The following is an 18,082-nucleotide window of genomic DNA, read 5'->3' on the forward strand; positions in this document are numbered from 1 at the left end:
TGGGAAGAAAGAAACGTTACATCCCACATTCTGCCTTGAATGTTCTTCAGTCATTGCCTTCAGTAAATTGTCAGACCAGGTCTGCATGTATGGAGACAACAATGAAGTCACAAATGAAAGTAGCATTGAAGGAAGAATACAGCCATGCCAGTGGTGCTTCTGTCAAGTGTCAGATGGCATTGAGAAGGAAATGCTTGTGAAGATTGTTATTCAGTACCTTCAATGTGAAAACGTTTTGTCTGTCCCTACAAGGCCGCTGTTATCCTCTAATAATTTAAACTATTTCATGACCTTGTGTTTCTGACCCCACAGCTTCAGAAGACTCTGTCGGAGCTGGACGAGGATGACCCGTGCTACGAGTTCCGGCGGGAGCGTTTCACCGTGCACCGCACACACCTCTACTTCCTGCACTACGAGTACGAGCCCAGCGCTGACAACACCGACGTCACACTGGTGGCCCAGCTCTCCATGGACAGGTAGGGACAACACACACACACACACACACACACACACACACACACACACACACACACACACACACACACGCACGCACGCATGCACACACACACACACACACACACACACACACACACACACGCACACACACGCACACTCACACACACAAAAACATATATACAGTAATACATTATGTGTCTCACTGAAATAAATACACATTCCGATTTCTATTAATGCACATGCATATACCCCATACAGACACACAAACATACTTACACACACACACATACACACACACACACACACACACACACACACACACACACACACACACACACACACACACACACACACAGCCTACTGTTCAGTGCACGATTCACTGACACTGCTTCTGGTGCTTGAAATGAGATTTCTGAAGCAAATAGAAAAGGCAGCTGTCACCTGTGACAAAGAGCTGGACGCGCAAGAGAGGTGGAGCGCCAGAGCATAGGAATTATGGAAGTCAAATCTGGTGTATATTGCTTTATTTACACACCTATATATTCTCTTTATACGTGTGTGTCTTTGTGTGTGTGTGTATGTGATTCTATGTGTGTGGACACGTGTATCGATGTTGTGCATTTTCTGTACGACTGTGTGCATGTGTAAATGGTTGTGTTTTTGGCGCGCGCGCGTGTGTGTGTGTGTGTGTGTGTGTGTGTGTGTGTGTGTGAGAGAGCGTGTGTGTGTGTGTGTGTGTGTGTGTGTGTGTGTGTGTGTGTGTGTACCTGAGGGGATGTTGCTCCTGGCTGTCTCCTGGGTAGAGGGTGCATAGCCCGTGGTGATGAACTGTAGGCTTACGCATCCAGAATGGTGTACGTGCGGTTTGAATCAGACTTCAGTTCAGGGCTTTCCACTCCCAGTTGTCTGCAGTAAATCAGTGTGATTTTTAAACTAACCGGAGATTTCAGCTCCCGAGACAGACCAGCGCAAAAACCAGACACTAAATATTTGTTTGCATGCTGACAGCGAAAAATTGGTTTTGTCTGTCTCTGTTAATTAATGATGTAAGCAAATTTCACAGAGAATACACAAGCAAGATTGCGAGTTTGCACATAATGAGATGCGATGATATTTAAGCTTTGGGCCACACTCAGTCTGAAATACTACACCCAAGTCCTCATGAATCCCAAACAGAGGAATATTAATGCTCCTAGGAAACGTATTGCCAATGGCAAAAACATTCGAAAGAAACTTGGACCTTATACTCCATCAGGAGGTAAAACGAAATGAGGTAGCACTTTATAATAACCATCCGTTATAAATGGTTAATTGATGCTTTATTTTGCAACTATAATAAAATATTTAATCACTTAATTATCATAACTTAATCATTTGTAGATAACAATCAATGATTACTAAATACATAACTTACAAATACTTTATGATCAGCTTATGAAAAAATAAACAATTTATTTATATATAACATACTAAAAAATATCAGTTTAGTGATAGCTTGATTTCAATTTATTTTATATTAATAAGCTACATTATTATTGCAAATATCATATTATTAATAATGATATATTGAGTTATTGTTAATGATTATAATGTTGATTGTAGGCCTTTACATAGCCATATACACAACGCCTATGCATATTACATAGGTTGATTAACTATTGAACTATACATTATGTTCTATTGATTAACAGTTAGTTAGAAAACAATTGCAATATTTGTTTTTCAGATGGCTATGATAAAGTTGGGTCGTAGTCTTTTATTTGGTAGTAAATCATTTGTAAACTATCTAAAAATGTACTTTTTATAATTAATTGATGGGAAATAATTCCATCAAACCTTTTTTTTTAATGGCTATTATGAAGTTGCATCTTAGTCTTTTATATGTTAATAAACAATTTGTAAATTATCTAAAAATGTCAATCTTATAATCAATTGATGGGAAATGACTGCATGAAACAAAATTTTGGGTGGCTATTTGAAGTTACATCTTAGTCTTATATTTTAATGAACAATTTGTAAATGATCCAAAAATGCTGTATTACAAACTGATGGGATATACCTGGAGCAAACAATGTATAAACACATTGAAGTTGTAACTGGTGTTCATAGTTAAGTACTTAACTTATGACTTTGCCGATTAAAGTCAAATATTGTTAAATGACAATAGTGATAATGAAAACAATAACACTTTACATACACTGCAATTACAGATGCTTAACACATTGTAAAGCATTGTCACACATCACAACTGGCTTTAATATCAAGAGATATTTATTGAAATCAAAACTTCTGATCCATCAGAGCAGGGCAATAAGCAAATAAAAATCAAACAAAAAACATAATAGCTTAAAAGGCTATCAATCCTTCATTGCAACACCACAGCGTAAACAAAACAGGGTGGTGGGGCGAGGGGCACTTACTTCTGCTGCCTCTTCAGACAATCAGACAGTAAACATGAACACAACATGAATAAACACTGCTTAAACATAAGAGGGTTGTTGGCGGGGGGCTTACTTCGGCTCCCTCTTAATGTAGGGTATGAGATTGCCCTCATTTTTGAGTTTTGCTATCTCAGCTCTGACCTGTGTATCATTCTCAATAAGGTCTTCACATTTACTTAGAAAATCAGAAATTTTTCCTCTTTTGTTGTAGCCTGCCAAAAGCTCCTCAAATTTTTCTGGTGAAGCTATAGCCAACTCTGGGATAGCTGCTTTTGATCGAACGGTCAGCTCTGTAACACCAGCAATGGTACACGCTTCCCCAAGTTTTTTTCCACGGTTGTAAGCCCGCAGAACCTTCTTGTACCTTGCAACGATGTCTTTTGGACTGGAAGCTGCATCAGTAAGAAATAAAACAAATAGAGATTAACTGGACTGTGAGATGAGACAAAATATTGTTGACATTAATATGCATCACTCATAACTTGACCATGCCTAGGCTGGTTAAGAGTATTTTGGGTATTGGATATTTCAAAGTGGTAATATGGTGGCAGCATGGAGGGGAGTGTCTCCAGGAGTAGGGGCTTCTGAATGTTTTTACAGTGTTTTTACCTTGGATTTTGGCACAAGGGATTTTAACTTTAATCCTGCGTATTAATGTAATTGTTTTTGTAAACAGGAGCCCTCCCTTATGACTCACCTCTTTGTCCACATTCAGGTTTTGCGGACTTCTGTTCCTTCTTGTGCTTTTTGCGATGCCTTGCTTTTGCCGACTTCTTTTCCTTCCGATGCCTTTTGTCTTTCCTTGTATGCTTTTTTTTGTAACGCCTTTTCTTATGACTTTCATCGTCTGATGACAATGAAGAATTGGAGGAAGAAGAGGAAGATGAATTACTGGTGGAAGAGGACTCAGATGATGACTCAGATGAAGTGGTGTGGTCAGAAGTTGTGGTATGGCATATCTTGTCTGAAAAGAAACAATAAGAAAAGGGGACGGGAAAGTTTAATCAAGTTAAGTTTAAGTGAGAAGCTTCAGTACTCACATACATTTTGTCAGGTACAAAGGTGTATGATGTGTGTCCATCCTCAAGACCAACATGGTGACAACATGAAAAAAAAGTTATACTTGATATTTGATATTATTGATGGAGTCTTCAAAGGGCTCTACTGTGTAAGGGTTAATGTATAGAATGCCAGCCATTATCGAAAAAATAAGCCCCGACAGAGCGACCCGGACCCCACTTATTATACGGCTACCTACCAACATAAGAGAAGACACTTCACCTGATGGGTCTTTAAATGTATTTTTTACTGTTTTCATTGGCAAATGATGAGAAACAAACTTCACCAAACTCACTGAACTTGAATACAACATTCTTTAGAACGCAGCTGAACAACTGTCTGTAGTGAATCAGTGGCAAAAAGGCCACTATCCTTGACAGCGGTCAATTATGCTTAGCATAAAGAATTGACAGCCGAACGTGAATGGAGCGTTCTACTTACACTGTGAAGAGCCCTATATTAAAATGTTTTAATCCAAGTGGTGTTTGTTGTTAAATGTCATATTGAGATAAAGTATTGATTTACCAGCCCCTTGTTTGCGAAGAGAGTCCAATTCCTTTTTCAGCTTCTTGTTCTTCCTTATCAGGACACCCTCTCTCTCCTTAGCTTTAAGGAGGAGCTCTGATACTGTTGGAGACATAGAGTTTCCTGAAAGACAGAAAGCAAGGAAGAAATAAATAAATAAATAAATAATAGGTAGAGCATGCTATGTTTCTGTTTTAAAAGCACATCAATACTACATTCATGGTTTGCTCTACATTTGTTCACCATGCAGTATGCTGTTTTTCACCAAAATACAGGCAGTATAACCACAATTAATGACAATAATAAACATAATAGGGTATTTGAAGATTTTGACAGACTACACATAATACAATTAGTAGTCAGTTCTGCCCTTTGATGGCCTATAGGCTTCAACAACTGTGAATGTTTACAGTGTAGGCTACATATGCTAAAAAGCATTTCTTAAATGTTTGCCTCTCGAAAACGATCTGCATCCCTCGGAGTGCTGCTCTAAAAATGTGTGTTAACGACCTGTGTGTAGCTGCTAAGCTGCTCCAAGACATCCTACAAGCTTTTACTCGCTAGCTACACCAGATGTGATAAGATAGCCATGCACATTTGACAAGTTGTTATAAACTTAAAGGGGGAAAAGATAACGCTAGAAACTACTGTTAAGACAGTAAGTTGGATGCATTAATAACAGGCTAATAAGAATGAAAGTTAAGAAACTTACGGGCGGTTTGAGTTGAGTTTAGCACTATCTGGCTGGAACTCCCTTCGTGTCCATCAACCCCATCGTCATCGTCGATTAGGGTTACAGGCGACTTCTTTTCACCATCTAGTTTCCTGATCTTCCCTGACCTTGTAAAAGGTCTACTTTTTCTTTTTGCCATTTCGTGTCTAAGATAAATGGCAATGAAATGTAATGCTATGCTTATTTTCTTCTTTTAATTCCACGTTACTTCGAGATCTTGTCACTAGCCACTTGTTAACATAACGAAAAAAGAAAGATTAGCTACCCTCAGCCGGAGTTTCCTGAATTCATTGACTTCAAAATAAGAGTTTAAAATCCCTCTCTTTGGGCTTGAAACTTGCCATGTTGATTTATAATTTGTAAATTGTATAATTTATAGCATGTTATTGAAAACCAACAATGGTAAATGGAGGCTGATAACATTGTGGCAAAACAGTATCATCAGTCAACGCTTATATTTGTATAATGACGTTTCCCCCCACCCTATTGCTGCTGGCTTCACAGCTACCAATGCACTACTGGCGCGTATTTTTTGGCGCAAACTGGAACACAGTAGCATATTTCCTTATGGAATCAAGATGCCTGGTTTAGCAAGGGAGCTGCGGCAACTAATTGAAGGAAGAAGAAGTAAAAAGAATTTAAAGAAGCTTATAAAATGGTTGCAGAGGAGAAGACTGATAAAAAAAAAGATGAAATGCAACTTTTGCCACCATACAATGAAAATTGAACAGAAGTGTCGTGGTGTGGATAAATGTGAATGGTAAGTTGTCTTTTTATCCATAGGCTATATTTATCACAGATAGATAGGCCTACATCTTGAATGAAAACCACTTATATTTTCTATATACTTAGGCTACTGGCATTTTTTTTCTCATTTTATATTTTGTAGGCTAGCCTACCATGTAGGCATATCGGCCTAGGCTAGAAGACTCATTTCTAATTATCTGAAAAGCCTATACGATTTATATTTATGGGGGAAACATGTAGGCTATAGGCCTAGGATACTATGAATTGAGATCAAACGAATAACTTTAAGTTAGATTTCATTGCTTGTGTTTTTTGTCCACAGGGTATGTCGACGTCGGGCCAAGCACAAAGGCATAGTCAGGAAATCCATCCGACACCAGACAATCTTCAGCAAATCCAAGATGTGCCTTTTCAGCTGGATGAGGTTCTTATACAGGTATGGACATAGACTACTACAGTAACAGTAGGTATATGTAGGCCAATTAGATTTTTAATGTTGCTTAAGCAGGGCCTATACCCATAACCAGGCTTAAATATCAGATAGTCTTTTGGTATAACCTTTGGATGGACAATTAGGCACTTTTAAGTTCATCTTGAACATTCTGATCACAATAGGCCTTTCTCACAAAACGGCCGATGGCCCAAAAAGTCTTTCAGAGCAGGGACTGGCTCTTCCGGTTCCTGCACCTATAGGCGCTACACACCAACCCGATATCGACTGACGGATGCCGGCGGTGGTAGCTTTTCTGCCGATTACACATGTTGAATCGGCACAAAAGCTATCGCCGTCGGCACCTGGCAGCCAATGTTGGGTTGGTGTGTAGCGCCCTTAAACATTGGAAGCTCGAGTACACTGCTCTGAAGACTTTTTGGGCCATCGGTCGTTTTGTGAGAAAGGCCTATAGACAAGTAGGCTAAATTATAAATTCAGGTGTAAAAAGTGACCATGAATCATTATCTTTAATCATTCAGAGCGTACCGTTTACAAAGGTGAAGTGAAATGTGATCACATATCTAAAAAAATAAATAATTTTTTTAGATATGAACTCTCGCGGGGATGAAAAAGTCTGAAATGCAGACGTTTTCCTGAACACACTTTTGTCCTCTGCCTTCGAGTGGATACTGTGACCGGTACGTGAAGGCGGCACACTTAGATTATTGCTACCCCAGAGCTAACTTGCAATGAACTTGCCATAGGTAGTTAGCTTCAATTAACAACCAGATCTCCTTATATGGGCAAAGATGGCCGTTTTGGTTCTTTTTTGTAGGCAAACTTCAGAGGTCTATTGAGTCTGCCTGTCTGTCTCTAACAATAATCTATCTGTACTAGATATTTCCATCTAGTTACCTGCACTCTCTTCCATATCTACCCGACTATCATCTATCCATGTACCTATGTCTATTCATCCACCCACATCTGTCTATGTCTTCACTTTCTCCCCTTTTCACTCTTTCTGTTTGTCTTACTTCTCTCTCATTCTACCTTCCTCTTTCTCTCCTTGATGCATATTTCATGTGTCCTAATTAGGTGTCTGCTCACTGTTTATTATGCAATTTTTCACCATTACTATAATATTGTGTATTATCAGGTTTGCACAAGGCCTACGGTTAAGACAAGTTGACATGATAACCGATGACATTGCCGCAAGTTCAGCAACACTGACAAGAATGGCCAAACATATGAGAAATGTCTGTGTTGAGGCTGTGGAACGAATGCGAAGGAAGAGAGGACAGAGGCTGGGAGGTCGAAGAGAGTTTGTGGCGATAGATGAAAGCCACTTCAGGCACAAAAGAAAAGTAAATGCAAACACAATACACATAATGTATTTTTCTTCTTTTTGTTATTCCTCATCATCTTCCTCTTTCTCCTATTTTTATTACCAAAGAGTAAAATAATGCTTAAACATAATTTGTAATATCCATGTGTGCTTTTTTGACAGTATGGACGTGGCCGGATAACAGGTGGCTGGAAAAGAAAAAAGTGGGTGTTTGGGATGCTCGGTGTGAAGCACTCAAGACGTCGACCTATTCTACGTTTAGTGCCAAAAAGGACAAGACAAGAGCTGGTACCTCTCATCGTCCACCATATTAGAAGAGGGACTTCAGTTTTAAGTGACGAATGGCGAGCCTACCGCCAGGTACTGCCTGCACTGGGGTATGATCATTACACAGTGAACCACAGTCAAGCATTCGTCAATGCAGATACAGGTTGCCACACTCAGCACATCGAGAGGGCTTGGCGGAGTTATAAGGAGATCATCTCAAGATGCAGGGGGAACCGGACAGAGGACTTGTTAACAGATCACCTTACATTAATTGAGTGGAATGAATGGCTAGCCAAAAAACATCGCAATGGCCCACTGGGTCGCCTACTCCATGACATTGCCAAGAAATATAAATAGAAGTTGTTTTGATGTGATGTTTTCCATTATCAAATTTGTTTTGTCAACTTTCATAACTTACCGTTTTGGTGAAACTTCAAATAAACATTATGTTCATAGATGGTTTGCACTCCAGTTATTGATTATGAGATTGACATTTTTAGATAATTTACAAATTGTTTATTAACATATAAAAGACTAAGATGCAACTTCATAATAGCCATTACAAAAAAGGTTTGATGCAATAATTTCCCATCAATTAATTATAAAATGTACATTTTTAGATAGTTTACAAATGATTTACTACCAAATAAAAGACTACGACCCAACTTTATCATAGCCATCTGAAAAACAAATTTGTAACAAATTTGTAATTGTTTTTCTAACTAACTGTTAATCAATAGAACATCATTTATAGTTCAATAGTTAATCAACCTATGTAATATCCATAGGCGTTGTGTATATGGCTATGTAAAGGCCTACGATCAACATTATAATCATTAACAATAACTCAATATATCATTATTAATAATATGATATTTGCAATAATAATGTAGCTTATTAATATAAAATAAATTGAAATCAAGCTATCACTAAACTGATATTTTTTAGTATGTTATATATAAATAAATTGTTTATTTTTTCATAAGCTGATAATAAAGTATTTGTAAGTTATGTATTTAGTAATCATTGATTGTTATCTACAAATGATTAAGTTATGATTATTAAGTGATTAAATATTTTATTATAGTTGCAAAATAAAGCATCAATTAACCATTTATAACGGATGGTTATTATAAAGTGCTACCAACGAAATTTGGTAACACTTTATAATAACTACACACAATTCATAATTTATTAAGCCTTTGTTACTTATTAGTTAATGGTTTGTTCATCATTAGTAATTTCTTGTTCATACATAAATTCATCAGTAAAGCATTTGTTCACACAATTATAAATAGTTTGTTCATAGTAAATAAGCCTATCCAAAAAATATGTTTGTAAGTACATGATTTATACTTAATAAGTAATGAAATAACCACTTATAATGAAATCATTTTCTTATTACAGTATAAACCAGTTGCAAACTATTACAAAATGCTTTGTTCATCATTTGTAAAGCATTGTTCCTATGTTAATTCTAATAAATAAAGTATTTGTACACACAGTTATAAATGGTTTGTTCATAGTAAATAAGCCTATATCTATGTTTATGAATTATTGTTAATACTTAAATGTTAATGCTAAATTATGCAACATGCACATGCACTAATGATTAGTTAGGGTGAGGATACGTATTTTATAAACCATTTTATAATACTATAATTCATGATTAACTCAGGGGTTACAAGTGGTTAGTTAAGGATATTTTGTGAGCTTATCTAAAGTGAGGACTTTCTAAAGATTACATTCACATCCATTCATTTAGTAGACAAGCGACGTACACATGTCAATTAAATTGAAGGCCATTGACATAACAGTGAAAGCCGGGAATCAAACCCCCAACTTTTCAGGCTATTGCATGCTAGTCCAGCTCCTTATCCACTACACTACCTTGGCCCAGATAGAAACCCCTACAACTATGCAAGAGTTTGTTTTCTTCTACTACACACTGTTATTAAACATCTGTAAACTATTTTTAAATGCTGTATTCTTCATTTGTAAAGCATTATTCCTACATTGATTCTCATCTGTAAATAATGTTTACACACAGTTAAAAATGGTTTGTTCATAGTAAACACGCATATCTATATTATATTTTTGAATTGACTGTTGTAATACCACTGGGCAGAGGTAGTGTAGTGGATAGGGAGCCAGGTTAACATGCAGTAACCCATAAAGCTGGGGGTTCAAACCCCGGTGTCCACCAATGTGGCCTTGCCCTTTAATTTCATTGACATGTGTAAGTCGCTTTGGGTGAAAGTGTCGGCTAAATTAATAAATGCAAGTGTAAACTTTATAACTCATTTGTAAATGTGTTGCAAGGCATAAAACGTCCTCACTTTAGATGAGCTCACAAAATATAATTAACTAACCATTTGTAACTCCTGAGTTAATTTTTTTAAAAGTTAATATTAAAAGTTAATATTAATTATAGTATTAGGAAATGGTTTATAAAATATGTATCCTCACCCTAACTAATCATTAGTGCGTGTATGTAACAACTGTGAAATAATGGAAATATTACTTAATCAAAAACATATTATTGCATCATTTATTAAGTATTAACAATAATGTATAAACATATTTAAGATATAGGCTTATTTACTATGATCAAACTATTTATAACTGTGTGAACAAATGCTTCACTGATGACAAATAAGAAATTACTAATGAGGAACATACCATTAACTAATAAGTAAAAAAAGCTTAATAAATGATGAATTGTGTGTAGTTATTATAAAGTGTTACCCAAAATTGAATTACGTAAATCTAAAAATCTGTTCTATACTCCACAGTTTCACCCTGGAGTTACAGTACATATGCAGGAAATATGGCATAAGATAAAGAGACACAGATAGATAGATAGATAGATAAAAAAGTAATGGCAAAGAACCTTTAAAAGATCCTAGGAGACACGAGATAACAGAAAAGGCTGAGTTTCGGTGAAAAAAAGGAAAAAGGTTGATTCAGTTTAAAAAAAAAAAACAAGTGTTTGTCTAGCCTCACAAAGTGAATATTGATCAGACGGACTGTCTGAGGCTGTGGGAAGGGGCTGCCACTCGCCCTCCATTATCCCTCCTTCCCTTCTCTCTCTCTCGTTTGCTTTTCATTTCAGCGTGACTGACTGGCAGGTTGACTCCCTCTTTGCCCTCGACACTCCGTCTGTTTTCGGCCATCTTGAAAGCCAGGTCAATCTCATTCTAATCTCCAACCCAAGCAAGAATACGCACGCTATCTCAAAAACGTTGTGACTGGCTGCTAGGAACGATTCCTGCGACACAAATAATCCCCGTCGCAAGAGATGTGAAGCCAGCTGTAACAAGTATTGAAGCATGTGAAATATTATCGCACAATAATTAAGATTAGGGCTGGAGGAGCCTCCGTCGAGATGCTCGTTAGCCCCTGAGGACTCCACACTGAATGGGGATGAACGTGTTGAGGAACGGGGGTTGGGGCTTATCTGTTCTCTGCTCGCTAAATCTTTTCCTTTTTTGTCTGTCTTTTTTGTCTTTTTTCCCCCTCCGTCTTTGTCGGGAAGTCGGATGTGAAGGATTTCATTGATCATTCGGAGAGGCTGTAAATCATACGTTTTAATGAAATTGACTGCGTATAGGCTTCCTGTCTTGTTACGTTTTGATTTGTCTAATTTCAGAATGTGTGTCAGTAGTGTGTGTTTGTGTGCACATCACTATGTGTGTTTTTAGTGTGTACAAATCCTTTAGCCTTAGGTGCTCCTCGTTTCATTATTGTCTCTGAAATTATTTATTTTGTCAAATTTATTTCTTAAAGTGTCGTGAAGCATGCAAAGCAAGTTGAAGTTAATATGGAACGAAAGCTCAGAAGTTAAGAGAAAATGATAATCTTTTTTTTTTTCAGAAAAGTGTAATAGCACTCCTAATAATATTAACCATTATCTGATTGTGTTTGCCAGGGGGAGATGAAGGTTTCTTTTCTCTCTGACTCCACACTAGATCATCCTTAATGAAATTCCTTCAAATTGACCTAATGACTGTTAAAACACACAGAGGAAACTCCACTTGATCTTTTAGATTTTAATGAGTCTCGCTATCACATTTTCAACATTCAAGGGTAAAAAGGAGAAAATGTTAAATTAACTGGCACAGGCCTGAATGTAATGCAGTAAGCCCCCGTAGAGTGAGAACATTTTTCAATAGGAGCCAGTCTCTGTGCAGACCCATCAGTACCGTATTGATGAGATAAGTTTAGTGGAGAAGGAAAGGAGGAGGAAAGGCTTTATTGACTTTTTTTCCCCTTCAGAGGCTTGTCATTGATAAATAGATAGGTGCATTGTGTCCACCTACCTGGGGCAGCACAGGTCAGGGACGTTTGCGCTGGGCTTTTACAGCCATCTGTATGCAAAGCCAGAGAGCCGGATCGGCCTGGTTCTTTTCCTCTGACTGGGGCTGATATAGTGTAGCAGGCGCACTTGTCGAAGTGAATTAAAAAGTTCAAGAAGTAGTCCGCCATCGGGTGTTAATGGAAGTCTCGCCACAATTTCTTGGCTCATTTGCGCAAGTGTGTAGTGCTGTCGATGGCCTTGGTTTTTGCTGGCAAATGGTTGTTTGCCTGGCTGTCTTTGTTTATTGTCCAGTGCAGAGCAGTGTTCCACAGACCTGTATACTGGTCCTTAAGAGGTTTTAAAGATTTTAAACTAGAAGTTAAGAGTTTGCTGTAGTCACTGTGTTTACGCTATGATGTTTTACTCTCTGGTAGTTTTGTGCTTTCCTCTGAACTTTAACTTGAATATTTAGGAATCTGCTGAAACCTTTTAGTGCATTATTTATACGACACAATATACTAAAATTGCCCATCAGAAACAAACACGTAAATTAGATTTTACAAAAGAATTACTGGCTTCACTGAACCATGAAAAAGGAGCTTAAACTGAAAATATTGAAGCAGTTAGTTATTAGTCATAATAGTGCTGGCATGGAGTAAGCAATGAAAAATGCAATGTTCCTTGGGCTCAGAGGAATTTGTGGATGCATTTACTCACTTTCATCTCGTGGTGTGCGCCAAATGACTCCAGACAGAGATAATTCAATTTGCCGACTGTGAAAGGGATCATCCACTATTTGTTTTGGCAAGCTAATTCATTTTGGCATGGCCTGGCATGGGTTAGAGGGCAGGCTGCTGACTGCGGCTGGTTTGGAGAAGGGTAATGGCCTCACCGAGCCGCACATATTGTTCCTGAGTGGCTAATGCACGCACTGGTCTATAGCAGGCCAAGCGTTTAAGTGTTTGTTTAGAGCCACGTTCATCTTTAACCTGTCTTGTTAATGGTCGTTTATGGTAGTGGTATTTATTCTCACTCTCTGTCTCTCTTTTCTGTGTACGTGTGTATGTGTACGTGTGTGTGTGTGTGTGTGTGTGTGTGTGTGTGTGTGTGTGTGTGTGTGTGTGTGTGTGCCATAGGCTCCAGATGCTGGAGGCCATCTGTAAGCACTGGGAGGGCCCCATCAGTCTGGCTCTCTACCTGTCGGACGCTGAGGCCCAGCAGTTCCTGCGCTACGCCCAGGGCTCCGAGGTGCTGATGAGCAGGAGCAACGTGGGCTACCACATCGTCTACAAGGAGGGCCAGTTCTACCCCGTCAACCTGCTGCGCAACGTGGCCATGAGGCAGGTCAACACGCCCTACATGTTCCTGTCCGACATCGACTTCCTGCCCATGTACGGCCTGTACGAGTATCTCAGGTGAGTGTAACAGAGGCAAACTGAGCTAGCGTGCTAGTTGCCCGTGTAAATCCTCACACCCCTAACCTTAAGAACGTTTCTAACCGCTGAGTTGGGAGGCTGGGCTTTTAGCTCAGTGGTTAGAGCGTTTGACTCCCATGCCGGTGAGTGTCGAGGTGGCGGGTTCGAGGGCCGTGAGCGTCGGACGAATTACGACCTCTGTTACATGAGCATCAATGTCCCAGTCCAGGTCTCAGAGCACTGCTGACCGGGCTTTTATCTGTTTCCGCGTTTTTGTACTGCCCTATCCACTTTTCAACAATGGTACCCTCATACTGTACGTTTTTATAAATGTTTTCTAATTAGGTTGTAAATATTTTGTGGTCCATTATACGTTGTTATAACCCACTGGAAAACAAGAGCAACAGTGACTTGCTTGCCAAATATTGAGCCCACTTGTATCTGTACTAACTGGTCTGTCTTTTGTTGCCTTCAAAGGTTTGTTATTTGTCAATAAAAGAAATGGAAACATTGAATGAAATAAAAAGTGAAAAAGGGTTTTTGTGGCTTACAGTACCTCCTCTGCCTTAGTGAGGAATTTCATCTCAGCTCCTTTTATGATGAAAGTTCTAGAAGAGGTCTGTGAAAATGCTCAGTGTGTCCTCTCATGCCTCCCCTACCAGGAAGTCTGTGGTGCAGTTGGACATGGCCAGCACCAAGAAGGCTCTAGTGGTGCCGGCGTTCGAGACGCTCCGCTACCGTCTGTCTTACCCCAAATCCAAAGCTGAGCTTCTGTCCCAGCTGGACATGGGCACTCTCTTCACCTTCAGGTAAAAGCCAGACATCTCTCTCTCTCTCTCTCTCTCTCTCTCTCTCTCTCTCTCTCTCTCTCTCTCTCTCTCTCTCTCTCTTTCTTTCTTTCTTTCCCTCTCTCTCAGTCTCTTGCTCTGCCATTCGTTGTTTCTGATACTTTTTGTGGAACTCTTGCTCTCTGACACACACTTAAAGAGACGATCGAGGCCTAACAAGTCAGAAAAAGCCTCGCTCATCACTTTCATGACAGCGAGATCAAGTATTCAAGTTCTTATGTCAGACAGCTCCTCTCAGAAATGGAGAAACTTTCTTTGACAGTCAAGAAGCCTGAATAATTCCTATGCTTCAACCAACAAGGGCATCTGAGGCTATTAGTCTGCCAGCAAGAGAGCAGTGTGGAGGTGTTCGTAAAAGAAGATGTATTCTACAGTGAAATGCCTATGTAGTGTTCCTTTAAAGGAGCTTAAGGGTGCTTCCACACTCAAGCTTGTAGACCAGAGTTTGCTTAAACCCAGTTTGTCAGAGTTTGCTTAAACCTTAGATCAGTTTATTTAGTTGAAGAGAAAGCTGTTTTCAAAGGGGTGCACCAAGGCACTGTACCCGACTCCTCCATAAAACATTCGGTGCTCAGGTACAATTCACCTGAAGCTCTCCAATCTAAAACCAGGAAGTAAACTCCAACTGGTGTTTATATGGGGATTTCCTGTTAATTAGATTCTGTTTAAAGAACAGACAACATTGTAGTTTAGACAAGTCTGTGATGTTTATCCCTTCTCTGTCCTTACTGATCTTTGGAAGCATTGCAGAATATCATGGCCAAGAAAGTGTCGTTCTGTGGAAGAAAATCATAAATGCACTTTCCACATTTGCACTTGCACAGTCCATGTAATGGGACATATCTACACATAATGGTCAATAAGCCACTTTCTCATGTAGTATGTATGTTCTGTATCAAGGCACTGATTGTAAGGCTCAGTCTTTGCACACTCATTTCTGCATGATTTCACTTTTTGTGTCCACTGTTATCGTTTGAGTGTTTACAACTCTACCATTACACAAGGTATCATGTCTGGATGAAAGGCCACGCCCCCACCAACTTTGCCAAATGGCGGACGGCCACCACGCCCTATCGCGTGCAGTGGGAGGCGGACTTTGAGCCGTACGTGATGGTGAGGAGGGACTCCCCGGAGTATGACCGACGATTCGTGGGCTTCGGCTGGAACAAGGTGGCCCACATCATGGAGCTGGACGCCCAGGTACAGACCCATGGTTCAACGTGTCTTCTCCTTTCTTGTGCGCACCTTAGGAAGATTTTAGATGCAATTTATCTTCAAAGGGAACACGTACCTAGCACACTAAGTGTATGTATATCCCTGGAGTACAAGCACAAAAAGTCTTTGATTTTGTGATAAAATTGCAAATAGGCTTATGATTGCTCAAGGGAACAAACTGCTAGTTCTCCTGATATCGACCTTGATTGAGAAACGCTACCAGGAGAGTTTAATGAAAATGAAAGATGAAAGTTTAGCGTTGTTATTCAGACTTGTGAGAGGTTAATCATAATGAAAGCTTTTCTGCGTTTCTTTCTTTCACTTTCCAGGAGTATGAGTTTGTGGTTCTGCCCAACGCCTACATGATCCACATGCCGCATGCGCCCAGTTTCGACATCACCAAGTTCCGCTCTAATGAACAGTACCGCGTCTGCCTCAAGACGCTCAAGGAGGAGTTCCAGCAGAACATGTCTCGTCGCTACGGCTTCGCTGCACTCAAGTACATGACGGCCGAGAACAACAGCTAGCTCTACCCATCCATCCAGCTGATACACACAGACACACACACACACTCACACACACACACACACATACACACACACACACACATACACACAGACACACACACGCACACACACACACACACACACACACACACACACACATACTCCAAGACACTCAAACTCAAGAACTGCACCCTTTTGTGCCACCCAAGTATCCCAACAACAGACAAAGGGATGCCATGTTTCAGACTGCAGACAATTCCGAAAGTGAAAAGAAGACTTTTTTCCAACCAGTGGGCTTGCCCTCAAGGCCGTTGTGAACATGGACACGATATGGTTCCAGTTATGTCAATGACCTGTTGACCTTTTGACCCCTTTTTGTTTCCTTTCTAAATGTAATGAAAATCGCAAGGAATGGCTGGCCCAATCCTCACCCATCATGCATTTCAGCCCCTTCAGAATGAACAAAAACTCAACATGCAGAACAAAACAAAACTGCCCTCCTGAGTTTAACTCCAGTTTGGGTTGTCAGGTAAGCTTGTAAAATGTCCTTGTTAAAAAGTTTAATTTCAAAATGTGTAAATAGTGAGTTTAAAAGGACTAGAATACCCTTAAAGCAACACCAAAGAGTTGTTTGTACCTTAAAATAATATTTCCAAAATCGTTTCAGTGGTTCATCAACTTGTAACAGGGTGAACGGCACTTCTGCATTCGCTTTGCGGCCCTTTATCGGCTATAACCGCACTATGTAAGTTTGCCAGATCGGGTAGCGGATCTGTAGTTCGATAGATTGAGACATAAGAAACTACAAATTTGACTTGCATCTGATGTTGCAATACATCGTACTTTCATAAATCGTGCAACATATTCTACCTTTTCTGTGGACATTGTTATTTGCAAAGCCGGTGCTGGATAAACAAATTGCGTGCGTGCGACAGAGGGAAAGTTCTTTGGTGTTGCTTTAAAATACCAAGAATACCCTTGTCAGAAGCCTTACATGTTGTTTTTCAATATTCACAGGGTCAGTTGGCTGCAGTAACAACTTGGAAATAAATTCCTTTTTTTTTACCCAATTGGACTCAAGCGCTGAAAGACTAAACTCTCTTTCAGTATCTCAAGCTTTCAAAAATGAAATTCTGACAAGTCAACAAAATGAAGAGAGAAGGGCAAGCCCCCACTGGATCTCGACCAATCACAAGTAAACTGGACCAGTGATATTGTCAGCCTGAGGCCACTCATTGGCCGACACTATTATTGTGTGTGATACAACTGTGCCAAATGGCTACTTTGCCATGTTTTTCACAAATGAACAGTGTTTGCTTTGCGGCTGGTATTTTTCGGTATTAATACCGAAGAAAGACAAAGGGATTGTTTTAGTCTTACAAATTCTTTCTTTTTTTAAAAAAAAAAAAATACCATCCATTGTATAATGCTGTTAAGTACTGTGAAGATGAAGAAGATAGTAGTGGATTTTCCATGGGGCTGCAAGCAGCTTCAGTGGTCTTCAGAAATTTGAGTCAGAAAAAATGTTGAAAGTTACATGTCTATTTTGATAATAAAACATTTAATGTCAGTTTGTTGTTTGTCTATTCAGTGTTCCATTGTGACAGAGTAATGATTGTCTGCATGTCTATAGTCCTACCGTGACAGGCAAAGATACAGCTGCACTATTCGCCAGAGGTCATATTAAAACAATCATTTCACAAAGATGGCAGAGGAGTGAGCTAAGGGAATGCAAAGCATGAACACAGCAGACAGCATGTCAATGGCATGACAGCACATGTAGTTTACGACA

At 39.3% G+C, this 18,082-nt stretch overlaps 3 protein-coding genes across 3 annotated transcripts in view; 2 read left to right on the forward strand and 1 right to left on the reverse strand.

The window, feature by feature from the left end:
- Positions 1 to 17,821, forward strand: part of LOC121697554 (LARGE xylosyl- and glucuronyltransferase 1-like) — a 57,273-nt gene extending 39,452 nt beyond the window's left edge. Inside the window, exons 11-16 of the mRNA XM_042079115.1 lie at positions 313 to 476; positions 13,443 to 13,721; positions 14,384 to 14,530; positions 15,574 to 15,769; positions 16,114 to 16,819; positions 17,308 to 17,821. Coding sequence (XP_041935049.1) covers positions 313 to 476; positions 13,443 to 13,721; positions 14,384 to 14,530; positions 15,574 to 15,769; positions 16,114 to 16,311 — 984 coding nt within the window. The 3' untranslated portion in view covers positions 16,312 to 16,819; positions 17,308 to 17,821. The remainder of the gene's footprint in view (positions 1 to 312; positions 477 to 13,442; positions 13,722 to 14,383; positions 14,531 to 15,573; positions 15,770 to 16,113; positions 16,820 to 17,307) is intronic.
- Positions 2,710 to 5,353, reverse strand: LOC121697557 (vitellogenin-like). The gene is made up of 4 exons (XM_042079117.1): positions 5,194 to 5,353; positions 4,482 to 4,604; positions 3,595 to 3,861; positions 2,710 to 3,289 (listed from the first exon to the last, which is right to left on the reverse strand). Exons 1-4 carry the CDS (start codon positions 5,351 to 5,353, stop codon positions 2,967 to 2,969), a joined length of 873 nt encoding a protein of 290 aa, XP_041935051.1. The 3' UTR covers positions 2,710 to 2,966.
- On the forward strand, positions 5,595 to 8,461 carry LOC121697555. The gene is made up of 4 exons (XM_042079116.1): positions 5,595 to 5,974; positions 6,284 to 6,397; positions 7,551 to 7,758; positions 7,902 to 8,461. Exons 1-4 carry the CDS (start codon positions 5,595 to 5,597, stop codon positions 8,361 to 8,363), a joined length of 1,164 nt encoding a protein of 387 aa, XP_041935050.1. The 3' UTR covers positions 8,364 to 8,461.
- Positions 17,822 to 18,082: the final 261 nt, after the last annotated feature.

Source organism: Alosa sapidissima, chromosome 22 (assembly GCF_018492685.1).
Source record: "Alosa sapidissima isolate fAloSap1 chromosome 22, fAloSap1.pri, whole genome shotgun sequence".
Lineage (NCBI taxonomy): Eukaryota > Metazoa > Chordata > Actinopteri > Clupeiformes > Clupeidae > Alosa > Alosa sapidissima.